Source organism: Colius striatus, chromosome 18 (assembly GCF_028858725.1).
Source record: "Colius striatus isolate bColStr4 chromosome 18, bColStr4.1.hap1, whole genome shotgun sequence".
NCBI lineage: Eukaryota > Metazoa > Chordata > Aves > Coliiformes > Coliidae > Colius > Colius striatus.
Window position 1 is genome coordinate 3,634,627 of NC_084776.1, and position 27,679 is coordinate 3,662,305.

At 40.3% G+C, this 27,679-nt stretch overlaps 2 protein-coding genes across 5 annotated transcripts in view; both read right to left on the reverse strand.

Moving 5' to 3' along the window:
- Positions 1 to 13,473, reverse strand: part of HELZ (helicase with zinc finger) — an 84,681-nt gene extending 71,208 nt beyond the window's left edge. For 2 of the 3 annotated variants that reach the window (XM_062010707.1, XM_062010706.1), the window contains exon 1: positions 13,428 to 13,473. The gene's annotated coding sequence lies outside the window, so the exon portion shown is untranslated. The remainder of the gene's footprint in view (positions 1 to 13,427) is intronic. The other variant, XM_062010708.1, reaches the window with a different exon arrangement.
- Positions 13,474 to 18,829: 5,356 nt separating this feature from the next.
- On the reverse strand, positions 18,830 to 26,877 carry PSMD12 (proteasome 26S subunit, non-ATPase 12). Of its 2 annotated transcripts, XM_062010974.1 has the most exons (11): positions 26,636 to 26,875; positions 24,919 to 24,978; positions 24,557 to 24,685; positions 23,264 to 23,371; positions 22,624 to 22,728; positions 22,036 to 22,185; positions 21,726 to 21,860; positions 21,083 to 21,195; positions 20,534 to 20,708; positions 19,970 to 20,047; positions 18,830 to 19,102 (listed from the first exon to the last, which is right to left on the reverse strand). In XM_062010974.1, the coding sequence occupies exons 1-11, from the start codon at positions 26,741 to 26,743 to the stop codon at positions 18,893 to 18,895; spliced, it is 1,371 nt and encodes a 456-aa protein (XP_061866958.1). In that variant the 5' UTR covers positions 26,744 to 26,875; the 3' UTR covers positions 18,830 to 18,892. The 2 variants fall into 2 exon arrangements, with proteins under 2 accessions (XP_061866958.1, XP_061866959.1); XM_062010975.1 differs by lacking the exon at positions 18,830 to 19,102 and having other exon boundaries at positions 20,015 to 20,102; positions 26,636 to 26,877.
- Between the last annotated feature and the right edge of the window lie 802 nt (positions 26,878 to 27,679).

The window sequence follows — 27,679 nt, forward strand, 5'->3', positions numbered from 1 at the left end:
ACATAGCACCCATGAATTCCACTTAATTTGACAGTAAGCATCATGTTGACTAAAGCACAGAAAGAAGTTTGCTCAACTCTTCCTCACTTGCTAATCCAGAAAAATCCACCCTGACATTACACTTTGTACCTCCAAAAAACTCCTGCATTTAAGTAGGAGAAAAATTACTGATCCCACATTTGTTTGAAGGCCAGGTTGTGCTCATCTTAGCTTTCAGAAAACATGATTTAAAAGATTTGGTTAGTTCCAGACAGAGTTATTTAAACCTTAGTGATTTTTTTCAATGAATTGTGAGGGGAGATATTTTCCCCTACAACTAATGATTTTCAGGCTCCATAGTTCTGCTGAGTATTTCACCTTCTCTCCAAGAGGACTTTATAAACAAACGTGGAAAGAGTAACTACAATCTGACCCCGAAATAAAACTGTCCATTCCCCCTCCAGAACTGCAGAAGGGGCTGGGAAAGACAGAAGGGACGGTCTGAGGAAGAAGAGCGATAAACAACTTGATCTACAGTCACTTCTTTTCAAGTAAACACTTCATCTGCTTGATGCACAGGAGACTTTTGAAGAATTACTCCACAGTCTGATGAGTCCAACTTCAAAATAAAAATCAATGTAGGAGGCGAGAACATCGTGTACTAAAATTTTTAGTGTTTCACAGCAGTTTAACTCATGACTGTGCATTTTTGTGCTTCACAGCTTCCTGATGTATTTTATAGAATCAAAGGGTCCATGCATTAGAGATAATGATAAGTTAAAGCATGTGACAGTTCCTAAAAAATTTCAAACAGATGCTTTTTCAATTCACTGTAAAGCATCTAGCAAGATAACTCTTGCTGTACTTCATAAACAAACAGATTAGAGGGCACAATGCTGTTCCTATTAATGTTATTGGCAAAATTCCCAATGTCTGCCAAGACAGAAGGATCAGATCCAAGGTCTCGCATGCCAAGCTGACAAACAGTAGACAAGTCAGTAAATATTTGCATATTTTAACCAGACATTAACATCTCTTGTAAAGATTTATGCTAAAGCAATGATGTTCAACTTGCAGTCCTACAGTGAGGCTGGTAGGAATTTACTGTCAATTGAATATACTTCAAGAGCCACATCCTGGGATTCACAAACTGAAGCAAATGAATAAGACCCATTGCCATGGGGAACATGCAAAGGAAGAGCCTCTCCAGCTGCCTCCCATTACAATCTATAACCCTTCAAACAGTTCTGCTGTGAGAAATAAGCACCCAAATATTCCTTGCCAAAGCTATTCAGCTGTATCCTCCTATTAACAGCCCACTGCATTGAAGGAAAGGAGAGGAGAAGGGTTTGCCGATCCACTGCCTATTGTGGTCAACCTGGCACAGGCTCAGAGAAAGCAGCGCAGGAATTCAACTCATCCTGCCCCTCTCTAAGGAAATGTGTGTGGTGATCACACTGTTTCCTAATCCTTTGTGATTTTTCAACCCTTCTTGCAAACTGGAAGGGATGGCCACCAAACTGGACAGTTTTAAACATGTAATAAATTCAGGTTATATGTCCAGAAGAGACAGCTGTTTTACCATTAACTTCCCAGCCATCCCTTTTAAGATGCAAGAAGAGATCTACCACATTTATTTTTGAGTCTGGTTGCTCTTTACTTCCCCAGCAACTTTTAAACTTCAACTCATTTGGAACCGAATTTTACAGAAGTCTAAAGGGTCTCAAAAATGCTGCAAGTTTTTGAAAAAATGTGCAACAAGCCAGATAAACAGACCCAGACTTTGTAAGTCTAATCTAAGTTCAGCCCCTTATTAATAACAAGACATCAGTTACTCCATCAGTTACTGCCATGTGCTGCCATTTACCCAGCAAGGAAGATAGTGCTGTATGCAAATATTGCTCATCAGTAAAAATCTTATTTATTTTTCTTGCCCATAATGATAAAAGTTATAAATTTCACTCATTAGATTAACTGCAGATCCTTAACTGGTCAAGGATCCACTCAGCAGTTTCCACGTTTCACTAAAGCAGTTTCCAAACTTTTTAGGCTCCAGACACTAGGAGTACACATTGCATAGCTTTTGGAAGTAGTTATTGGTAAAACTGAGATGTAAGCAATGCACATATGAAGGCTTCAAAAAAATTGTTGTTTCCATAATACAGAAAAGCAGTATTTGGGAAGTCAGAAAGTTGGTACAGACACAATCCCTGTGACTGAGTCACCTTCTATTTCCCTCTCTCTCAAAGCTATCAGGAAAAGACTGACAAGATACTTCAATTTACACAAGTATGGAAAGATTTGGGTTTATTTAACTGAATTAATTACAGTACCTCAGGTATACTCCACAGTAAAATGTTACCTACTGTGAACATGCCAACGTTACAGTTAAAAATAGTTAAAATAGTTAAAATGATCAAGACTCTGCAAAAAAACTGCATTTATCAGCCCACATACTAAAACAGGGAATAATACATCTATCTAGTGTTACATCACATCACACTTTTGCTCTGGCATCTCCAGTGATCCCATCTTAAGGCATGCTTGCACCTCTAGAAGTTATGTAACTGTTTTGTAGTACTCCCAAATACCACTAGAGTACCTTTAGATTAGTAAAATAAGATTAAACCTCTCTTTATTTTCCTAACCTATAGTAATAAAGTAAACTTAGCTTTGCCTTAAGACAAAAAAGCTTTTTATTCAAGACTCCAAGAAGGAATAAAATATAGCTCAACAAAATACAGAAGCCACTTACAGATACACACAGAAAAAATGCACTTTCCTCATGTCATGACATACGCATCATAAATAATCCCACACTCAGAAATCATTTAATAAAATGAGAGTAGATAATGACAGTGCACTATATCAACGTGAAAGACTTAACAGAGAGGAAAGATGTCACATCTTTTCTGCACAGGGTGCAGGAAAGAATGATATGAAAGGTACTTTTGCTTTTCTTATTTTAAGAAAGATATAATAGCAGGGATCTTATGCATTCATTTATTGCAATTATGGCTGAAGTCAGTAAAATTAGTCATACACGGTGCTCAGAAATACACTGCACACCTTACAGAACAAATATAAAAGTCTCCACCCTTGAGAGAGGAAAATCTAATCAGTTTTCTGAAATAACTGAATTACTCTGGTTAATGTTGTACAACTCCAGGCAAAATGACCCTACTTTAAATTCCAAAAATGATGTTAAATCTGAAATGGAGCATACAGAATGAGGAAAGCTTATTTCAACGTTTTATTATATAGGATAACAGCAGCACGAACTTCTGCTCCACGGCCTCTAAGGAACAGGATTTCGGGAAGGTGAAAAAAAGGGATCAAGAAGCTCATTATGCCCCCATCATTAAACACTTTGATTATCCTTCCATGTGGAAAAACTAAAGAGAGCACCATAAATTAGAAGGACAAGTGTTCTCTGGACACATAAATGGAGCCTTGAGTCTGATCCTTTGAACTTAATGTAGTTTAATGTGTAGTAAACACATCCACATTTACTGGAAAAGGAACAAGCACCTGGGGGTGGTTTACTATTCACATAACAATAGTAACAAAAATATAGCAGCAACTGAGATTAAGAGCAAACACCTTCCACGTCTGGATCCTCTGTGTTCCTTAAATCACTTTACATACACAGATAGTAATGAGTTAGATTTTATTGCATGCCTGTTATGATTTCAGTACAGACATTTTATTAAGTGATTATTAACACTTTATTACCTTCACTCACCTCCTTTATTTTCATTTTGGAAACCGCAGCAGAAAGGATCATCTATACAGACAGCAACAGAGACATTTACACGTGGACAAACTGGCTATCTTTGGCTCAAACTCTGAAAATAACCCAGCCCTTAACCACCCCATCCACCACGTAAGTATCACTAATAACTTCATCTCCTGCCTTTAAAGCAATTCTTCTTCACACAGCTGCCTGAACACACTATCTATCTTGATGAAACTAAGCAAATACCTGGTAAGTCCAAGCACAACATAGAATCGTAGAAACATTTAGCCTGGAAAAGACCTTTAGGATCATTGAGTCCAACTGTATCAAACCATATCCAAACCACATCTACCTGGTGTGTAGTCACTTGGTCTGAAAGACATCCATAACTGACAGACAGAAGATTACAGTTACATAGATCAAATATATATACATTCTGAATTCATTAAATTTATAGTTTGATATTCATAGGCTGTGTAATTACAAAAGTATCTGTACAAGCTTATGTTGGCTGAGTGTCTGTGTTATGATATTGTCATTAACTGTATTGGTCACATACTACATTTTCGAAGGGCTACCTGGGGGAATGAGCAGGCAGAATAGAGGCTGCCTGCTTAAGGGACGTCCACTCAAGCACATCAGCACAGGGCCCAAGGCCCAGTGCTACTCCAATCTGGTTCTTCAGACCACATTTTAATGTTTTCATTAACTTTTCAGTAATGCTTACAAATACTGTGACCAAACACTTCACAGGTATTGAAGAAAATATCTTTATTGTTCTGACATTATTCTCATTCTAGAAAGAATTAAGACAGTAAAACACAATCAAGCCAAAAGTTCCTAAAAGCTTCTTATAGTCAGAATAAGACAACTAACAGTGATTTTTTTTCTCTCCCCATTACATTCTGCCCTGTGCTATATGGCCCTTTACATGACCAAAGTGGAACACTCAGTGTCTGCAGTGATTTATGAGTACTCAGCATTTCTCTACAGCACATGGGAGCATTTATTAGAAATGCAAAAAATGAAGTCTAGAAAGACAGGGCTTAAGTATGATCTGCCTTTTTTTTCATACTCCTCATCATTTCTGAAATACTTTCTAATTTCCACAAATAATGAGATTGTATTCCAACAAACCGCGTTTGCGTAACAAAATCAATTATGTATATCCATACATTGTAGCCTTCCTTCTATTTCTTTCTTTCTAACACTAATATTTTGCCATCTCAATCTCCTTTTTCAAACACTTGCATCTCCATATTTATTCTAAATAATTCTGCAAAAATCTACATTTTTCACCTCCTGCTTAAATCCACTCACTGGTTCCTCTGTGCTGCGTGAAGATAGAGCTGGTAAGAAAGAGGAACTGGCCATCAGGAGCACAGAAGAGGAATTCTCTGTGTTCTCATTTTTGTCCAAAATAATACCAGGGAAGAAAGCAGAAGCGCTGGCCTTCATCTTGTACTGAAGTCCCATTTAGCTCAGGCTAAAGCATATTCACTGCTGGGATGATCTTTTAGATCTGCACTAAATGCTAATTTGAACAACACTGAGCAGATTTTCACACTGATGAAAACAAGTATATCCTTGGCAGAAATGTTACACTATACCACACCTCAACTTTTTACAAAGCAGCATTAGATTTTTGCTTCTATTTTATTGTAAGAATATGTTCACAGAGAACCCTTCACTCCCTCCACAGCACACAAAAAGCTTGCGATAGACATCTAAAACCAACCAATTAAAAACTTGGCAAGTAATAACCAACTGAAATGAGGAGTATGTCCTACTAAGCATCAGGTAACATAATAATAGATGGTGCTTCTGCCCCACCTTAAGTTCTTTTGGCTTCTTCTTGGAAAATCTTCACATAAACAGCATTTAACACCATTTAACAGCAGCAGTTTGTATTCTATATACCTGTATGTTCTTACTGCTTCCTGAGAGTAGAGTTTCTCACACTTAGCCAAGATGAGGGCATCTTAATTGAAATATTGTCCCGTGGTTGGTTGCCATTTTATCCTCATAACAACATCACCAATTATCTTAAAAAAATGCATTAGAAAAGTAATTTAATCTTTTGCTTCTCTTAATGAAATTTGCTAGAGAAAAACAAAGGGAAAAATCAGCACTGCACAGCCAGCCAGCTCTCCATGGAACAGCACCAACCTATGAGTCTCAAACTCAAACAGACTATGTAGAAGAATACAGTATTCTTATTCTAAAACCTGTTTTAAACATAATAATCCACAACTCTTAAAAGACAATTAATCTTAAGGACTTCATGCAATTACCAATATTACTCTCCACTGAGTCATAAGATATCGTCAAAAGGCCTTTCTGAGAAATGTCTGCTGTATGATATATAGGTACATCTGTGTCTTATGTGGCTAAACATCTGTCACCTAATGTTTGAAATGTCAAGCAAGTACAAAACTGTGTTCCCAAGGAATGCAAAGAGGAGACAAAGAAGATTCCCAAGCATCATTTCAACACAAAATTTGTATCAAGATATTTACAAACATATTTCAGCGGTTTAAATGCAAAACCATGACACAAAGCTTTCCATGATGCTCATTGAACTTGTCACTCACACAGCACTGTCTTCAGAAAGCACCTGACCACAGTTCACTTGCCAAAGTTCACCAGTTTTGTAAATATGACGGACATAATCAAAATTAGCAGTTTCCAACTTCTAGTCTTGCGTTCAAACTCGCAGCTTCCTCCTCGCATTTGGATCTCAGCAACAAGAGTATTTAAAAAAAATACTAGGAATAATTAGGAAATTATTTATCACAGCTTATCCCTTTTTAAATAAAACCCATGGAAACTCTTTTTTCCCCAACAGCTAAGCAGCTTCAAAGCTCAGTGGTTCAATCCATGTTTTCTCTGCTTAATAGAGATATTGTAATGATGCTGAAACAGTTTTTCCTGAAGTGTCACGCTTCCATTTTCATACAAGAGCTTTCTCCCTCTTTATTTGTCCCAACACTGCAAAGTAGCATGCCCCTCTGACTAGGAGATCTACCTGAAGAACACAGCTTGGATCATCAGTACATATGCAGATGCTACAGGACTGTATCATAGTTAAGTAGTTTTCAAGTTAGATAGAAAAGAAAGAAGCGCTGTTTGAGGTAAAAAATATGAATCACTCAAGAGGTAAACAAATGTAAAAACCTTCATATATCAGTTATATTGTACAGTTACAGTGCACAGATCACAAACTGAACATAGAAATAGGCCAGAAAGTTGTGACACAAAACAGAAAAAATTTCTTTCAGCAAACCAGAGTCTTTATTGCAGCATTATAATGAACTTAAATGTATTACAGTAGTGAATAATAGTGTGACTGGGTTTTTTGTTATGCATTTATACAGTGCTTAGCACAAGAGTCCTACCATAACAGATATAATAACACAATCATGTCACTCAGAGATACTCCAAACACGTTTTTCCCAAACCCATCCCTGTTATGTAATTGTGTACGATATTTCTGTGTGCTGTTTTGAAAGTTCAAAGCAATAACTAACCTCCACCACTAAAAATCTATATCTTTATTGTAAATAACCTATGAAATTAACCTTTACATGACTGTGCTTCAAATAGTTTGGCATAATATAGTTAAGTCTAATTTGGGGAGCCATCTTTTAACTCTGTATTTTAACAATATTAACCCTTCTGCATACAGATAATGCTTTTATAACATCCCTGTTTCCTCTCCTCAAATGCACGGAGACAATACTACAACAGGTTCAATATTTAAATCTCTCCAGAGGACAGAATATGGATTCACAAGTTCCACTTACACAGCAAACCCTGCGGGTAACACCGTAACTTGTATCCAAAAACCTAAGTTTCCCAATAGCATTCACCCCACTCATTCCTTTTGAAACGAACATTAAAGATTCAGTCACGTATTTTAAACCCCACTCAAAGAACACACATCAGCAGAAACAAGTAACAATCCTACTGTGGTTAATGGCATCATTCTGACAAAGCTTCAGAAGAAAAAAAGGGATGTCTAGCCTAGCCAAACAAATATAAACAAAACTACAGCCAGTTCAAATGACAAAACAAATGTCCTGCACCATTCCAAATGTATGAGTGTCTGAAGATATGGCCAGAGTACAGTTACCTCAAAACCATTAGCACAAACAACTATAATCAAAAACATCATGTCAATAAAATATCCACAACACTCAGTCACAGCACTGCGTAAGCACCGATTCAGAAGTACGCTAAAAAACGTTCCCCTTCACAACCTCCCTGCGTCAACAATGAGAAAAGCCAAACAAGTTCTGGCTCCTGAGATGGCAGAGGAGAAGATGCAAGGCAGTTATCACAGCTGCTCAAGTATATTTGGGAATCCCAGCTAGCTGATGAGAAATTTAGTTGAGAGCAGTGAAGGAACAGAAGCATACTGCCTGTCCTCGTCCCCCCAAGTTATCCTAGATTACAATGAAACTTTTCGTCAGAAAAACACAGATTTTCTTACATTAAGTGAGAAGGTATACAAGGAAGAAGTATTATTTTATATGCTGTCAAAACCATTATGCTTTTAATTTGTGGCATTCTCCATTTATTATGTCCATAAAGATTTGCTACTTTCTTGGTTTGCTGAACCACTAAATATTTTCCAGCAAATTAAATACTTGTGCCACATTACTAACAACCGAGATTCTCAAAAACAGCTTTTGTTGTGTTACATATTTCCATTTTACCATGAGGACTGACGGGCTCTGAAAGATCTTCTAAGTGTATTTAAGCAGTGTAATTTTTAGTGTTTTAATGAAGACGGTAGCTTTGCTATATATAACTATGAGAAAAAAGACCCCATGAAATTCACAGACTGAAAGATCATTTCTAAATAACACCCTAACTACTATAAAACCAGTGTGGATGAATCCACACACTGCACACATTTCTACCTTTCACTTGCTGCCACTCTAACATTCAGAATTTTGTACCTAACATAATTCTACTGTTCTTCCAATGTTTGGTCATTACAGCTCTGAGAATCATGAGCTCTCCTATTGCTTACAAACAGGAGAGAAATTTACTTCCCCAAACCACATACAAGCCAACGATTAAAAACATCTACCTCAGTCACATCATTCTTCATGCAAGTGGTACTTCCTGAGTTTAACAGAAACAAATCGCACAACAGTTTACAGTAACATCTCCAAAACATCTCTTTACATAAAATCACTTACAAAAATCCCTGCAGCACTGTGTACCTACTGCTTCTTGGAAAAGCTATTAATTCTAAATTACCTTCTTGCTAAAGTACAAGTCTTCTAACATCTGACAAAGCCTCCACACCACTTAGAAAATTTGATAGTTTGTACTCATTCAGAAGCAGGATGGGGCCTTAGTAACAGTCAAACTTTTTAGTCATGAAATGGAACCTCTCAGTATAGTTAAATTACATTTAAGACAGAAAAAGATTGAAATCTATGACTTGCTATCTGGCTGTCCTGTCATAAGTCTGCAGTTTGGTATTTCAGAGGACACTGAGAAAAGACTGAGCAAGTAACCAGTGCACTTCTACTAAATTTATGACAATGAATTCGCATATAAAATTAAACAGAAATACTTGGGTTTTATAGCCACATTAAGTATTCTTCAACTTCAACTAGCAGTGCAATAGAAATGCAACAGAAAAACAAATTCTCACCCATGGGTAATTACAATCTCCCTGCTTAAATTCCTAATCACTTCTTTTCCTACAGTAATATTCAGTTTTCTGTGTTTCTCAGACATGAGTGATTGCCTCTGGTTGAAGCTTCGTGTTGTAAACATTTGTGTGAAGAGAAGATGAAAGCTCAGTAAGCAAGAGTGGTTTTGAATAAGGAACTTGAGTTACATATCAATACCACCATAATAAAATCACCAGAAGCCAGCCTGTTTCTGTGGAGCAGTCTGACCTTGCAGACTCCTAATTTCACTATCTATCCAGTTTACTTATTTTCCTCGCTCCCCCTTGTCAAATAGATACCAGGAGAAAATAAGTGTTTATTTTCCCAGTCAAAATCTCCAGAAGACCACACATTATTTGGAGCTTTTATTCCATACCAATGCTGTGTGCAAAGTTTTGAAAAAGCCATTTCTTTTTCAATGTTCTCTCCCTTTTCTTCCTTGCTGACAAAAAGAACGACAATTGCAGAGGTCTACCAAAGGGAGTATGAAATCAAACATAAAAGTACAATGTCTTGAAGTATGTCATTGATATACATAAACACAAGTGCTGACTACTGCCAAGGGCCAGAGAAGAAATAGCAAGACAAACAAGAACAAAAAAAGGAAATTCTTGTTTGTTCTGATAATCTAGTCCATAATACCTCCACTTAAAGGGGAAAAATACACATACCATGTAGTTATAATGGGATCTTCCCTTAGGACCTCAACCATAGAAGGGAAAAATTAGTAAACAGCTATCAAATGTGAGCAGGAAGGAAGATGGGGAATACAAAATTCGGTGTTTTCTCTCCCACGACGAACCACTGGGAACCCTGCACAAAGAGGAACACTGGGGATCTGCTTCCAGGGAGAAGTCTTTAACACTGCTAAGAGAAACATAAGACTAGGATTCACATTTCCAGGATTCTTGGGCTCCTGATGCCCAAGACAGGAGGGAATTCCAGCTGCCCAACTACTCTATCCCTAAGGTGGTGCAGAATGACACCATCCTTCCTCCTCGTTCTCCAAGCCAGCTCCTGTGGCTTTCCCCAGTTGTTCAGGCTGTACACAGGCTGTCTTGGGGATCAGGAGCCCAAGAATCCAGGAATTGAAATTATTACAAAATACTTTTCTCATTTAGATTTTGCTCCTGCTACCTACCAGACCTACTAGGTACCACTGACCTCAGAAGGGAATGATAGGGAGGTGAAAGATAATCTGAACCGCTCCAGCAATTAGTTCTGCCAATACTAAAAAGAAAACACCTAGAATAAAGTGCAGTAGCAAGTGCAGTATGGTAGTAAACAATAAATAAAGGGAAAAAGAAACAAGTCAGGAAAATATCCAGCTATAATTGCAAAGGGGATTTTACTGACAAAAATAATTGCCAATATTTCATCAGACAACTAAATTAACAGAGTTGGAAAACCTTAGTAATAGTACTGCCTAGCTCTTGCATAGCTTCTAGCTCCAACATAGCTTCTTTCATCCACAGGCATCAAGGCTCCTCACAAGCTAGTAAGATTCACTATTCCTACTTTAAATTCCATCAAAAGGAAGTATAAACAGGTGAAGTGATTTGCATGAGGCTGTCCAGGTCTTTCAGGCACTAGGCCTGCACCCTCTCCACGTGGAAATATTACCTCCTCAAACCTTCTAGACACTGAAATTTTTTGAGATAGGAATTTCTCCATGAATCTCAACCTCATGCAGAAGTTCTCTTTGAACTACAGTCCTTTTCCTGCTACCAGATCTAGAAAACATCCCAAAGCCCAGAAGCAACTTCTCTGAGACCACTGAGATTTCACAAAGGAAACGGATTCTCCATAACAGATCATCAAGAAAAACTGGGACAAATTACAGATGAAGATGCTGCTTCAACACATCTCCTGCTAATTTTTAATCTGCTGAGGAAAGATGAAAACAACTCATCACCTCCCACAAAAAAACACCAAAACAAACGACAACAAAAAACCAACAAAACCAGCTATTACAACCTTTCAAGTCCTACATCCATCCCTTTAATAAGCCTCTTTCATAGAAAAATTAATCTGGCTCTCTTAAAAAGGCACAGTGTCTGTATGAATTAAAAGAGGAGAAATACACACTCAGTATGTTTCTTAAGTCAAAAAAATTCACAGAGGTGAGGAATGATAATAGAAATGTGATTTCAGCTAGGGGAAAAAAAGTAATTTCTGCTTTCATAATAAATTACAAAGAGAACTCGGTTTTATCGGTAATAACACAAAATGTTCCTTCACATACCAATACAGAAAAACTGTTCTGCCAATTAAAGTTTAACAAAAAAAAGCTTAACTCAGCTTTCACCACTCACAATTCCTGCACTCTAAAAGCTAAGCTTACCAAAGTCTGACTCATGTAACAGTGAATCCCTCAGTGTGCATCTCGAGGAGGGGGAGGGAACATGGTGGTCACTTGTACACCTTCCCCTCATCTAAGTTTCAACTGCACGTTCAAAATCAGCTCCTCGCTACAGAGGACCAGCAAGCTGTCCAGCATCCCCAGACCATCCATCTGATCAAATAAGCTCCCAGAGTCTTCATTCACAATCTGCTGAGACTCTAAAGTACTGAAACAACTCAATTTAAAACACATTATTTTAAAACCTCTCCATTCTACCAATCAGTCTTGGAAAATAATGCAAATGTGCCAAGTTCATTTAATTTGGGTGGGGTTGGGTTTTTATATTTATTTTTACAAAGAAATTTATTTTCTCCATATAAATAAAGGAGGGAAATACTTCATCCTTTGCCTTGTCTCAATTATACTATTTATTAAGAACAACAACATAAGAAGACAATCCCAAAAAACCAGCCATGATGCACTCAACTTGTCAATGGAAACACCCATTTCTTTGACAATGTTGTGTCATACAACTGAACTCTTTTATTTCTTCAATGAAAAGTAAAACGTATTCTTTTAAAAGTTCACCTTGAGCTCATTGGATCTCAGCTACTGCAAAAATCCTATTACAGCTTACTTATTTTGTTATTAATTGGAAAGCAATCTTGCAAGTGCTTCTCTGCGCTTATTTCTTAATTTTCCATCAATGGTGTGTTTCATCATGTTCCTACAGCCAAACAACAACAGTTTGACTAACAATGCATTGAACACAAACAACTTCTCTTGTCTGGAAATTAATAAAAGGCCACGACCCACACCAGGAGGGGTAACATATATCCTTCCCCTACATATAGATTTGCCCTAGAAACATAGATATGGCTTCTGTTGGGAGGACTGTATAGCAACCTGCGGTATAAACTCTCCTATTGTCAGTTTCATGTCAGTTTCATCGTATAAAAGGTGATCTCAGGACCCGTGTTAGACCTCTCAACTTCTAACCACTCGGCCCTGACAAAGCCTCCTGCAGAAAGCAAAAATATAAACTTATCCTCCAATCCTTCGGTTGCTCCGAGGGTTAATTTTACAACAGCTGTTAAATGCTTTCAATTTATTTTTCCATCCTTCAACGATCTCTACCTAAACCCCTTTTTTACTCCTGTTTTACTGTTGCTATTTCCTGGCTGTCGCTAGCCGTTCCCTCCCGCCCCGCCCGGTACAAAAACAAAGCTGACTCCCACCCCTCTACATCCTCCCACCGCCCTCCCTGACGGAGCACCCCCGGAGCCAGGGGAAGCCGGGGCTATGCAAGGCATCTCCGGCTCTCCAGGCTGGTCCCTCCGCCTGTCCCCGCCGCGCCGGGCGCAGGGCCGCGCCGGCCCGCCTGCCACCGGCTGCGGGCCCCCAGGAGAGCGCGGCAGCCCCCGGGGCTCCGGCCGAGCCTGCCCGTAAACAGCCCCGGAGCGGCTGCCGCCGCAGGCCCCTCCGCAGACACAGGGCCCTCTCCAGCCGGCACCGCTCAGCCTCCGGCCCGGCCGGCAGCCTTCGCTCGCTCTCTCGGCCGGCTGCCGGGCACCGAGGGTCTCCCGAGGCCTCCGCGGAGCCCTCGCCAGCCGGACCCGGCCACCCTCGGCCCCCGCGGGGGGCGAATGGGGAAGTCCTGACTTACCTGTCATTACTTTCTACGCCATCTTGGATCCACTTGTCAACGTCCCCACAAAGCATTGTGGGAAAGCCCTCCCCCGCCCTCCTCCCGGCCCGGCGGCCAGCGGGCGAAGGCGGAGGGCGGCGGGGCGCAGAGCGGGACGGCGGCCGGCAGCAGCGCCGGGACCCGCGGCGGCACGGTGGGGCCGGCGGCGGCTGGCCGGGGGCAGGCCCGGCCTCCAGCCCGCCGCTCTCCTGAGGGGGCACTGCCGCGCCGCTCGGGCTGGAAACCGCCAACCTCGGCTTTTTAACTTGTTTTCTTTACTGTTTTTTTGTTCGTTTCTTTTTGCGGCCCGTTGCTGGGAGCCGCGTCGCCGCCTCCACACGCGCGCAGCAGCTGCTGAGCCCGCCGGGCGCTGAGGGAGCGCTGCCGCCCGCCGACCGGCCGCCTTAACGCAGGGTATGAGGTGCGCACACGCGGGGTCCCGCCCGGGGAGCTGCGAGACCAAAGGCCACCTGTGCTGGAAATGTTTTGGTTTACTCTTTTTTTTCCTCGCGGTTATGGGGGGTTTGTAGTTTTTTAAGTGACTTTTTAAAGTTGAAACTAGTGAGAAACCCGTGTCCGTGTGCGAAGGCTGCAGCCAGGTGATGGAACAGCTCACGCTGCACATCCTGTTGTACACACCCGCTGTTTTTGCTGAAGGACTGTTGGTAACGCGTTCCTGGCCGCGCGTGAACCTCACAAACTGCTTTGCATAACAGTTTGATTTTCACGAAGCAACCTTCCCAGTTGGCTGTGTTTTTGACATCTCTTGATGTTGTTCTGCAGTCTGGCTTTTCCAAGGCGTTAGAGGCACACGCATGGGTGCCCATGGTGCTTCAAAGTGGATGAGAAATTGGGGGGAAAACAGCTTACTTCAGGGTCTTAATGAAGTTTAACAACACCGGAATCCTGTTTTGTTGATAAAAAACTTTTCCTGCTATTTTAATTAAAATAATTATAAGATCCAGTTCGTTTTACTATTGGATTTTCCTAAATGCATTTATATTTACATTTAACGCCTCCTGACTCTTTGAAGAGTAACCACCAGCCAAGCCTCTGATGCATTGCCACTGCAAGAAGATACTTGTGCCCGAGAACACTTTCAATATTCATCAGTAATACATTTATAAAGAGAAAACTCCTTGCAAAAAAAAAATGTAAATGCAGAAGGAAGTAAATGGAAAGAAATCCTTTGCATTTGCAGCCCCAAACTTAAATCAGTCCACTTTTTAATTCAACTTGATGAAGCTGGTTGGGAGTTTATAGTTAACTGTTTCAGTGCCCTACCAGAGGCCACGGCAGAGGGGAGTGTGGTTGGTCTCAGCTTCAAGCTTGGAGCCGCCATTTCAGGAGGATAAACCCCCTCCTGTGGCGCTTGCCCTGGGCTATCTCTGCTGGCCCCCAACCCTCCCCCACCCCCGGATTCCAGCCCAGTGAGCCTAAAGGACAAGCTGTGACTCTTGAGTGTTTTCCACTGGCGTTGGGCAGATAAAAGAGCAGTTAATGTGAATCAGGTAAAGGTGAAACCACGTTTAGGGTGTTTTCATTCACTCCAGGTTGTTAAAGTGGAAATAGCCTTTTATTTTGTAGATGGGTTGTGTTTGGTTCCTAGAGAGCTTTTGTGTCACTGGTAATTTTTTTCCCTTATGAAATGCAAGGAAGGAGTTCTTTGAAATAAATGACTTTTTTTTTTAATAAGCAGTGAAAAACAGAATGTTTATAGGTGTGTGTATATCTAAAAATATAAGAAATGCCAAAGGCACAAGGGGAGTCCCAGGGACTGTAACTGCAAGGAAGGCCTGTACAGAAGGCACTAACACATCCTGTCTCCCTACCCTTAAGTCAGGAGTCTCTAAATTGTGACTGCTCACAGGGCTTCTCCCTATTCTGTGAAGCCCAAGTCCTTGGAGAATCTAGACTTCTTGCCAAAAAAACAGGAGTTTGAAAACCTGGGGCCAGTTGGCTCCCTGCCACGAAGCTAACATCTGAGCAGAGCTCTGAAAGGTGTGGCACAGATTCTGGAAGAGTTGGGAACTCTGAAACCCTCACTTGCTTCAGGGCTAATGGAGAGCTGGTAGCCAAAAAACCCTTGAGTCCTGGCTCGCCCATGAGCTGCACATTTGGAATCACAGCTACAGCTTGGTTTCTGCATTTTCAAAACAAAACTATTTTTATTATTTCAAACTTAAGCTGCTGCCTTTTTTCCTTACTCCTCAGACTTTTGCTTTCACAGGAAATTCAGAAAATCAGTTTCTCTTTTATGATAAAGTAGAAACTCCTGTTTCTGGGAACTGGCATTTCTTGAATTCCAATACAGAAATCCTACATTTTTTATCTACTCCACTCATGAGGTCTAACTTCAGAATACAGGAAAAACCATTACAATTAGCATGTAAAAGGAATAAGCACATAATAGAACACATCCTGCACCAAACTGCCTCCCTGACCCTGCAGCCTAACATCCTAGCAGTCATCTTGAGCAGTTTTCACCTCTGAGAAACAAAAAAACTGGAAGTCTTTCTCAACAGAAGTTCCAGACCGATTGCAGGAAGTGCAGCAATGTTTTTATTGTCTTAGCACACGGGACTCTCATACATTTCTGAACTCCCTCAGAAGCAGCAATCATGGGAGACTAACAGAAGTGGTTTATCCTCTGCCACAAACAAGTCAGTGGTAGACCCAAGGTAAGATAGCAACAGTAAATCTGAAGTTGTGCTAAACAATAAAGCAAACTGTTTCTAGGCAGCCATTAATGTCTGCTTATTAGGCTGAAGAGGAGCAAGTTTTGGTTTTCCAGCATGAAAATTCCCCTGGAACTCCTCCAGAGTCCTCTAATGAACAGACGATTTCAACTTTCATCTTGATAATTATCCAAGGATAACATTTCTTCAACATGGATTCTTTAAACACAATTTCTAGAGCAAGTACTATTGAAACTAATTCATTTTTCCTTTGATCCACAAAATGAGAATGTTGAGAAGCAAACAGCAACATCGATGGTGAGAGTACATTGATGAGATAGGAACTACAAAGTTCAGATTAATGTGATAGTTTGATCCCACATTGTCGAGATAAAAGGTCTTCAGTCTCAGTACATTTTTAAGAAGCTGGCATGCCTTGAAGTTGCTCTTTAAATTGCTTATGGAGGAGGAGAAGAACCTGACATGTATCTGCACTCTTGAGATGAATTAGCACCAAAAAGCTTAGAGCTGCTTTTTTTTTACTAGCAACCTGAATTTGGCAACCTTTTCCAGAGAGACTCAAGATACATTCCTTTCATTTTCATTAATAATAGTCTTGACAAGGTAAACAATCTCCAGGCTAAATGAACAGTCTTTTCCACTCTCTTGGCCTTACCATACAGCCTAATAATTCTACAATTTTGTTTCAAAACTTCTCTTTGAACTTTTTGATTCATGGGGAGGTTTTCTTGCTTCTGGTACCAAGTACAAGGTACACAACAGGCGTATCTAACTCGAAAGGTAGAGTGAGGTAGGGAGTTTGCCTAGGGCAGTATGTTGTCAAATCAAGATGAAAGTGTTGTATGTAAACTCATTGAGGACAAGAATCTATTTTGGACCAAAAGGAAAAAAGCTTGATGTTTGTAGATCTTTGGTATGAATACAAATCATGACAGTGAACCTTTATAATCTTTCTGAATTGAGTTTTGAGGAGATGTCTGGACTGTTGAAAGACCACTGACAGCAAAAAGTAGTTGCAAGGGGAGAGAAACCACCTCCTCTCTCCAAGTAACTCACATTCCAAATGCAAACAATGGCAGCAAAGAGGGATACAGCCAGGCCAGAGAGGGAGCAGGATCCAAAAGAACCCCAGGAAGTAGGGCCAGTGAATCATCTTTCATGTGGTAGCAGTGTCACAGAGTCCATAAGCTTAAATGCTTGAAGATTCCAGAGCAGATTGGCAAGTGGAATAAAGGTTTATAAGACAAGGAAGAGGCAAGTTCCCACTTCCCATCATGACCCATTGTTCCCCTTTTCTGATACCTCTTGCCTCAGTTTCCAGAAGACTGATTTGGTTTCAAAACTGAATTACTTCATTATCCTACCATCAGCAAGTTTTGCTTATGGTATTACAGCTAACCTAGCCAAGACTTGTACACCCCATTCCCAGACATGGCTGTGCCAAGATTTTAGACAAGTCACACAATTTGGATTCTAACACAATTTGGAGGTTAGATAGTAAACATTCTATGCATTCTTAACAGTCTGCTCTTCCCCCCTTCTCTCACTGATAGGTCTGATGTTTTTCTGTTGCTTAAACGGCAGGGAGCTAGATGAGTATGGCTTGATAAAGCTACTTACCTCCACAACCAACAAACTCTCAAGTTTCTCTTAAGCTATGTCCAGTCTACATTTCAAATGCAAATCACTGCTGCCAAGTTTCCATCTTATCCTGTTGCTCCACAGGCTCCCCTCACTCCAAATCACTATCTGCAGTTTCCTGCCTTACTGTGTATTCATATGATAATTACCTGTGCTTAGTGTGTTAGTTGAATTAAGTGCAGTGCTGCTTTCAGAGAAACAGGAGTTATATATATCTAAATACATAATTTAGAATTATAGGCTCTACATTGTTAATTATGAACAGAAGTTAGTTATGGCTAGCACTAAAAGCCAGAGCAAATTCAATAAAAGTTCCACTGGTTCTAACTATACTATTGGTGCTACAATTTTACTCGCTTAAAAGAACAGATAAGGGACATGGGGAAAAGTCTACAGCTTCTCTCCATTACAAATAGGTTAAAGCAAGTAATAGGGCATTATCTTGTCTGAATGTAACACGTTTAATTATAGAGAGCAGCAGCTTTGAAGTACTATCTTAGCTAATTGCCTAATTGCTATTGTAACTATTACAGACTGTAATGCTGAAACAGTGAAAATTAGTGACTTACACCAAGTGGACAAGATTCATATCGATTTCTTAGTTCAGAATTCATAATAAAGTCTCTCTGTAGTCTCAAATTGCAAGAAATAGCATTATTAAGCCTGAACATACAGAATTTTGTTCAAACAGTATCTTGACAAAACATGACAATACTATCATTATAAAATTACCTCAATGCATGCTACTGTAAAACCCTAGGATTTTAGTATATCCTCTCAACCACAACCTCAAAATAGTCCTGTAATGAAATAATCTCAGAATTGTGTTAGACAGATAAAGGTAGAGATGGAAAAGAAATCACAAGACTATTATTATACAGGCAATCAGTTTTATTGTGTTCTCTCACCCATTGTAGCAAAAACATTTAACAACTGAATGAATAATCAAGGGAATTTGTCAACAGGAATTTCAGAATTATGTTCTAAATTTTAGACCAGGAAGGTTTGACAGGGAGAAAACAAACCATATACACACTGTAATAATAGTCTCTATTATGAAGATTTAATGCCTTCTTTAAAAAGCACTGAGATTATTGAGGCACCTTACTGCAGGTTATGTATCATCTCTTCTTTGGCAATGAGATGTGTGGTTTTGTTAACTAGGGCCATTAGTGAGTTGAGTTTGTGAGACCAGTCATTGAGTATATTGTTTGGGTCCTTAGGCCTCTGAAAATTGATAATTCCTGCCAGCCTGTCTACTTTAGCAAAGATGGTCTTATTAACTACTAGGTTTGACAGGAACTCCTCCGATTCCTGTGAAGACAAATAGCACTAAGTCAAGAAAAAAAGCATTTTTATCTACAACACATCAGAATTCCTCCCAAACAGCATTAAAGTACAGGGAAGGAGATTTTCTTAACAAAAATACAGCTGTAGCAATATTGCACTTAAAAAAAATGCACACTAAGACCACTCCACCCCATCTTCCCAATATAAACAGGCATGCCAAGGTGAGAAACCCTGTATCTTTAGTCACCTGTTAACAAGAACTTTTTAACACTTAAACACAAAAGGCTTCAGCATTTAAATGACACTTTGAGTATAAATAAATATTTAAAAGCAGCTTTTGCCTTCTGGACACATGCATCCTGATTGAGTTTTGCCTGGATGTTAAAAGTTTTCTGTCTCCCATAAAGGCAAGAAAATCCACTCAGGTCTTTGTACTGACTCGTAAAGCAACTAATACTTGAATTAATACCATTACTCCCAACAGACTTGTACACTACTTCTCATAAAAAGAACACAATGTACCCAATTTCAGTTAATGCTCTCTTTCTATCATTATAGCATCCTATGTTCCTCCTCTGAGAGCTGAAAATCACTGGTAGCACAAATAGGGCTGCAAGGATAATAAAAAGATAGATATATACAGATACAACAATAGACCTATATCCATGGACATTCCTAAACACTCAAGTGTAAACCGTGAGAATTTTGTAGCAAGTAGTGCTAAGTCTTTCTGCATTATCTGTAAAACAATGCAATGATGATCTATGGCATCACAGAGCTTTTCAAGCTAAAAGAGAACTCAAAGAGAATGTTACTCTGCTGAACGCTTCCATTTTTGACACACACACTTCCACAGCCTGTATATAGAAGGATAAGCAAAACAGCACTTACATCAACAGACAGATCCAGGAGCTGTGCCATTCTCTTCATTGTAATTCTGGTATAATATTTAGCCATTATTCTAATATTCTGGAATAAAAGTGTTCAGAGTAGAGGGTTATGTGCAAAAATTAATTGAAGCAGGCTGCAAAAATATAAAAGTCAGTGTTAAAAATGGGTTAGGAGCTGTAATGCTCTGACAGTAGTCCAGGATAAGATATGTGAGGGAGCTGTGAACAAACAATTATTTTGTTTGTAAAAGATATAAAAGTCTCCATATGACAAGTTATTGAGTGATGAAATCAACTAATTATGAAACTAAAACAAGACTTTCAAGTTTCCACGGTACTGAGAAGTGAGTAAGTCTCACAGTTTGAGTACAGTATGCTTTTTTCTGGCACCTGTGCCAAATATCTATCTCTAATAAAGATACACAAGCAAATAAAATGTTTGGAAGACGCAATTTCTCTGCTGCTTTACTACATACTTTTTTGTTTCTCTTTGTAACTAAAATACGGCAGCAAAAAGTATTTACGTTGGTGCACTGAGCACATGCCTAAAGAGAGCCATACTTACATGTTCCACAACTCTATTCTTTAAATCTTTCCATCTCTTTTCACCTTCCTCTGTACAGCCAAAAACATCTGTTGCAGGACTGTCAAGGGATCCTTCTCTCAATTCTTTCCCATATTCTTCAACTAGGGCAGTCCATCGCATCAATTCCATGGTGGTAAATAGTTTTAAGAGGTCTCTAAATGGTTTAGTAAAGTTGATTTACAATCCTGTGTTAATAAGGCTCATTTCATTCTTAAAATAGATCAAATGAATAATTTTAAATGTTTTCATGTTGTTATTATTATTAATATCCATTGTTCTTCATGTACATACTTTGTAATACTTCACACTGTCAGGGGCAGCTCAAGCCAAACTCTTTCTAATAAAGATCTTTCTCTTATGAAGATCTTTATTTTAACGTAGAACTTGCACAGTCATGTAAAGGTTGCACTTTTTTCCTTCAGCATTACATTCTGAGATACTTAGAGCAGGCTCAGCATAAAGAGATTTCCCTTGCAGTAGTTAGAGACACACTTTATCTAAGAATTGTTTACTGGAAAGAATACTTACTTGTACTTGGGGAGTTCTTCTAGCTTTTTGTCACTACTAATTCTGTGCACCAAATCAGATTGTTCATTGTCATAAGGTGAAAGAATAACATAAAGAACAACACTCTTCAGTGCCTGTTTAAGAGGAAAGAAGGTGGTTTTTTTCCCCATAATTAAACAAAGGACTTAAAAACACCGTTCACAGATCTTAGTTTAACATGTAAAAAGCTTAAGCCCAGTTTATTAATAAATTAAGGTGAAATTGAAGCCATCTTGCAGAAATGAACTCACGTTCACAGAGATACATTGAAGTTGATTCAGATTAACTAGAATTACAGTATTTAAAATAACATGAAAAAAGTTTTCAAAGCCAACTTCTGTAGTGCATTCCCAACAGTACCATTTAGACCACACGTGCCCAGATGTTTCTAATTTCTGCACTTGCGTAAAACAGACAAGACATTCTCAAGGTTTCAAAGGCAATATAATGATGTTAGTTATAAATACTAACTTGAAATCAACTTGATACATCTGTTTGCAACTGACCAGTTTCTTAATTAAAAGAAACATTAAAAAATAAAAAACCCAAGAACAGACTGATGAGCTATTTAATCTGGTAATGAAATGGTTATTTGCCACATGATAATACAGACAATATCTTTTACCTGCTGCCACTTTTCACTTTCAGCCTGGATACATGGAGTATCATAGATGGCTCTGTAGTGCTTACAGATGGAGAGGTAGGAGCCTTCGTGTTGATCTAGCTGGATCATTAAGTTGTAGTACTTCAACTTTAGTTTCTGAAACAGTATCAAACAGCAAAATTAATACAGCTCCATGAATCATGTAAATGAGATCCAACTGGATCTCAGAAAACAGAGGGATTCAAATAAAGTTCGACCTGAAGAAAGGCATGTCAGGTTAGAATTGGGATTGGAGGGTGAGGTGGCAGGGAGAGACTCGCCCATCACTTACTTCTGTGTTTTCTTCTTGGAAAAATTTTGTGTTAATTTTTTTGCTGATGATTTGAGTCCGAATATAGTCTTTTACAGCTAGACAGAGTCTCATCTGCTCCAGGATAAATTCTACACGTTCCTTCTTTTCCATTGAACCATAGGTCTCCACCTAAAAATGAAAATGTAGTTGTTTTAACACTGTCAAACTCAAATTAAGTGAAGTATGAACTGTGCAAGAAGAGCGAGGGGTTGTCAGGGGTAAAAACAAAAGAAAACAGAAAAAGCAGCTACTCCAGAGCAAAAATGGAGAAAATGTTATTACATTTTTAAGTTACAGCCCTCGCTTGCACCAGAAGAATCCAATGACAGTAAACTCAATACACTACCTAGAGAACTGAAATCTGTTTTCCAAATGGGAAATACTCTATGAAACCTAACCACGAGACTGACAAAACCAGTTACAGCAGAATGACACTCTCACTATTAACAGCTACTCTCCTTCCAGGCGTTTCTGCAGATGAACCTGATTAGGTTTTAAACAATAATCTAAGAGCAGACAGAACAAATTTTTATTGCTGAAGCAATTTTGAGTTATGAGGTGTGTTACCTGCAATTCTTGCAGAATAGAGGCAGCCTCTTTCACTTCACCATTCTGTTCTTTTATTGTTGCAAGTGTCTTTGTCAGGCGAGCACGTTCAATTTCCACATATATCTGAAATGAGAAGTAGTAGTTTAAACACTGGACTTTGCTAAGGAGTGCAAACTATAAGACTACAGCCCCACAGTGTTTGATGGCTTCTGTTCAAACAATTAATTCCGTGTCTATCCATACTGACACTATCCACAATATACACAGATAAGCTCTGATGGATGGTTGACACACTGGAAGTAATTGGACCAAATATAAAAAATCATGTATATATTCATCTTCTATTCTTTAAGCAAACATAACAAGATGTGCACTGTGAATGAAGCACTAGCTATTTTGTCTGCTAAAATATGCTGAAATAGATGAGACTTTAAATGGGTACTACATGCTATTGTTTGCATTATTTCACCTCTCCTAACCAGTCATAAATCAACAATACTTGGTTACTAACAATTTAGACTAACTTTGAATAGACAAAAGCTGTAACACCAATACAAATTTGCTTTAATCCAGAATTGTTTATTTTCTTAATGCAAAATGAATATGTGAACTTTTTTATTCTACCTTTTAGACATTCAGTCTTAAAACAAAATCTTACTTTTCCTTCTGTAACCGTACGCAACGTGTCAATTAAGCGCAGTTTGACTGGTAAGTCTGTGATGTCTTCAACATAAGTGCAGCACTGCTGGACCATTTTAGCAACTGCCTAGTACAAGAACAGAAAAGAAAAACATACTGGTTTTATATTTCACAAGGCATTCAAACAGTAATACTGGAGAGAAGTACTAAATAGTTTCAAAGTAAAGAGACTCATTTCAACAGAAAGCACGCGAGATATATCTCATCACTTCTGATTCATAAAAACATCTAAAATGATGCTAGTGACTAATACTAGAAGTCAAATGTGATGCTGTTCTGTTCATTGAAGTTAACTCAGCCCATGTGGCTCTCTCTTGAAAAGAAAAGCAGTAGTCCTGCCAAATCCACACAACCCTCATGTGACTGACAACCTGCACAACTAAAGGGAAGAGAACATCTTCCTGGAAGTGTGTGCACTAGCCTTTCTCTTCAGAAAGGGAAGAGGAGTAATTATTTCTGACTGATGCTTTTCCATCTCTGCATGTTCCCAAATAGGCACTGATAAGCTAGCATTCTGGAGTGGCAAGCACAGCTATTGGAGTATGTTCTTCTGGTAATAACACTGACAAAGCTATTAAAATTATTCTTAAAATATCTACTTCTGAAAAAAAAGAGTGAAACCTTTAGAAACTTCTTCCTCAAGAAGGAAATTCACCTGAAATGACTCAAGTCTGCAGCCAGAGTTTGTGCAAGTTAGAGAACTACACTGTAGTCTTGTAGTACAAACTCCTAACGTTTCTGCACATTAAAAAGTAGGTAACCTTTTTCTTCCTAAAGCAAAAGTGCCATTAAAATTACTTGTTGTTTCAGCTATCCTGATAGCCCATTTCTCAGAAGTGAATTCCAGAGTATGACACTTTCCAAAGCACATATATAAAGCACATGACCTTATTTGATCCTGATAAATTGCCAGAACATGTGAACAGGAAAACTTAAAGAGTATGTTTACAGTACAGACTGCAGAAAAGTGTAAAGATGGACTGCCATCTAAAAGCACTGGTATGCATGAAAGCAGAAAAGTCACAGCTGTGTGGCCAAGAATAGCAAGCTGGACAGCACAGAGCTCAGGCAGAAGGTGAAGACAGACTCATCAGTTTTGTATGCCAACCAAACAATGTCAACAAAAACTAATTACAATCTATTCAGGCAGGTGCTACAAAGTCAGGAAAGTCCCTACACAAAAAGGGGGAATCAGATACATATTACCACTCCAAATGTAATTTAATTTTTTGTTTCAAAGGAATAACCTCACCTGCTTTAACTGACTTCTTCTCTTTGACAGAAGAATGATATTTTCATTAAGGGCATCCCAGTCTTTAGCTTCGTAACACATTTTCACTATAGCAACTAAGATACGGGATGTGGAGACCATGTCAGATGCCTGGAACAAACAAACAGCACATCAGTCTTAGGATAAACAACCTGCACACCTCTATCACTTACACCTCTATTATACACAGGGGAAAACTATTTAGCCTCATTGATTATCTTTTTAAAGAAAACAACAAAAGAGAAAGACTGATACTCCCAATTCCTTTTGTGACATGCAGGCAGTGGAACGAGGGGTTGTGTAGGGCAATCCTGCACAAGTGCTGCACACTGTATGCTACTCACCGTTCGTGTTTGTTTTTCCAAGGAGAGAAGGTTTTCAATTACTTCTTGCAATCTTCCTTCCTAATGGGATAGGCAGAGAATTATCACCGTGAGTGAAGAACACTGTTCAGTTTAAATTGAGAGTAACTCTAAGTAAGTAAAAAACTCATGTAAGTAAAAAACAAAACTAGCCTGTACACTCATTTTTTGTTTGGTTGTTTTTTCTTAGAAATAAGAACCATCCATAACACTAACTTCAATAATTGGTTATACACACAGATTAAACTGCAAAGCTACTAGTTCCATTTCGCCCAATACATGCTGTAAGTTGTTTGTCTAGCACAAGAAACCTAGCAAGTTTCAGACAGGTTTGGTTAGCTCACATTCACCCAGCTAGATGGAAAACTGGTTTCTTTCCAACCCAAAACAACACATTAGATGAGAACAGATATGTAATCAAATACCTTGGCCAAAAAATTAGTTTACTGTTACTTTCATCCACCTTCACCGTATCTTAATGATGGCATATTACAGAAAGCATAAACTCCATGCTTTACAGTCTAAGCAGGAGTTAAAGACAGCACTACCTATGTACTTTCTGAGTCCTAAGTTGTAAGTCCTAGCAAATATCTTGTAAAAAACCATTACTATGGCAGAATGTGGGGCTCTAAAAAATGGTTAGAAACTACAAAAGCAGTAACAAAATAAAAAAAATTACATTAGTTTCTAAAATGTACCTACCCTACTGAAATCTTTTAAACTCCATATGATGGTTTGTGAAAGATGTGCTCTTACTGCCACAAAATTTACATGTTACACGACAATGAAACGTGGTCACAGTGTCCATATCCACACAGGGCTGTGCCTGTGGCATAAAGGACCCCTGGCTACCCTCCCTACAGGGCTGTAAGACAAGTATGAGATGCAATTTACTTATCTTAAGACTACTGCCTTCAGGATCCTATAATATGCTACAGAGTACAGTGTGTCTATCACAACAAGACACATGGATGAAGCAGAGCAATTGAAGCACGTAAAGAATCAGATGCTGTTCTACTGGGAAAGAATCTAACTGCACCTCTGTTCTGAGGTCACAGATGTGTAACAATTTCTACGCTACAGTACAAGTCCATAAAAGAAACTTTAAGATGCACCATGATTATCTCTATGATCTCATCAGCTAGACATTCTGTGCTCACCTATGGCTGAGTGAACACACGTTTGCTGAACAGATGCCATCCGTGCTATCTGCCTGACATGCCTCTGCCCCTCCACACGTCTTTTGGGGCATGCATATCAGTGAGCCTGAAGGATGCAAAGTCTGCCATCGAAACTGACAGAGAATCAATTACACGCAGCTCTGGTGCACGGCAGTCCTGGGATGACTATGCACCTACATGTCTGTCCACCCGTCCTGTCCACAGAAAGTGGCAGCAGGGGAAAGCCACATTTCATGGGCACAGGCCTTCCTATCCCCTTACTCACGAAGCTGCACCGTGACATCTCTCCCTCACCTCCCTCATACACTCATCCTTCCATACACTGACAGCAAAAGGCCAAACAGCCCCTACTTCTCCCCCTCCCCGAGGAGGGCCAGAGACCCAGGCCCCTCAGCACCGGATCGGGTGACAAGAGGCGATCGCACGTCCCCCCGCCACCGGGCCGCCTTCCCGAGCGCGGCCTAGCGCGCCCCACGCCATGACTCAGCCCATCCGTACGGCTGGGCTTTCCCCCTCACCTGCGCCAGCCGCTCGCACTCGGGCAGCCTCTGGTCCACCGTCGCGCTGTAATCCACCTCCATTTTCACGATACGGCCATCGGCCCGCTCCGCGCCGCCGTCCGCCATCTCCCCGGCTCCGCTCCGCGTCCCCACTCCGAACACACACCGGAAGCAGCCAGGCCGCGCGCGCAGGCACGGCCCGGGCAGCCCCGCGAGAGGACCCCGCACTGCGCAAAACAGGCGCTGCCAGAGCCACCTCTGCCCGCCTCAGGACCCGGGGCGGGGGCGGAGGCTGAGGGGCGGCCCCGTCGCTGAGGGGCGGCCCCGTCGCTGAGGGGCGGCCCCGTCGCTGAGGGGCGGCCCCGTCGCTGAGGGGCGGCCCCGTCGCTGAGGGGCGGCCCCGTCGCTGAGGGGCGGCCCCTTCCCTGAGGGTTCGGCCCCTTCCGTGCTCCCGGGGACGGCCCCTCGCTGGGAAGCACCGGAATCCTCCCCGCCCCGCCAGCAAGCTGGAAGGGAGCGAGGATGGTGCCAGCTGTGGAGGGGTGACCACAGAGTGCAGCCGGGGCCCTCAGCTTGCCCTGCGCTCTACTTGAGCAGGGGCAGGAGTTTTCACCACAGTTGACACACTGTAGCAATGGTGTTGCACGTAGCTTGCCTGTCAAAGAGTTAGAGGCCTTGATATGGCCATAGAGTAGGGTGGTGAGTGGTTAAGATCGTGTTTCCCCTCATTTTGGGAGAGCTATGCCATGTTGGCGTGACAGACCGCATCACGGCATGGCCTCAGTGGAGGACTCAGTGTGCTGTGGTCATTTCAACATACCAAATGTTCCAGCCTCAAGTCACTTAATCACCCTGAATTGCTGGAGAGGTGAGGAAATAGTAGGATACACAAGAACACCAGGATCTTGATTTTAGATGTGGTTGATAAGTGAGATGTTTATTGAACACATGCAGTTGTAGATGGCCTTCATCTCCCGTTTCAACACAAATTCTCACGCTCTAGAAGTCTGAGTCACTGAAGAAATTCAGAGAAACTCATGTTTGCAACAACTTGGAAGGAAA

What these genes read in the sequence shown, in the direction of transcription:
- PSMD12 (XM_062010974.1), bottom strand. Translation starts at nt 26,743, where the DNA reads ATGGCGGACGGCGGCGCGGAGCGGGCCGATGGCCGTATCGTGAAAATG. An exon ending in TGGAAAAACAAACACGAACG is followed by an intron (nt 24,686 to 24,918) that starts GTGAGTAGCATA and finishes TGTTTGTTCCAG; the next exon opens with GCATCTGACATGGTCTCCAC. An exon ending in TCCAAGAAGAAAACACAGAA is followed by an intron (nt 21,861 to 22,035) that starts GTAAGTGATGGG and finishes ATACTGTTTCAG; the next exon opens with AAACTAAAGTTGAAGTACTA.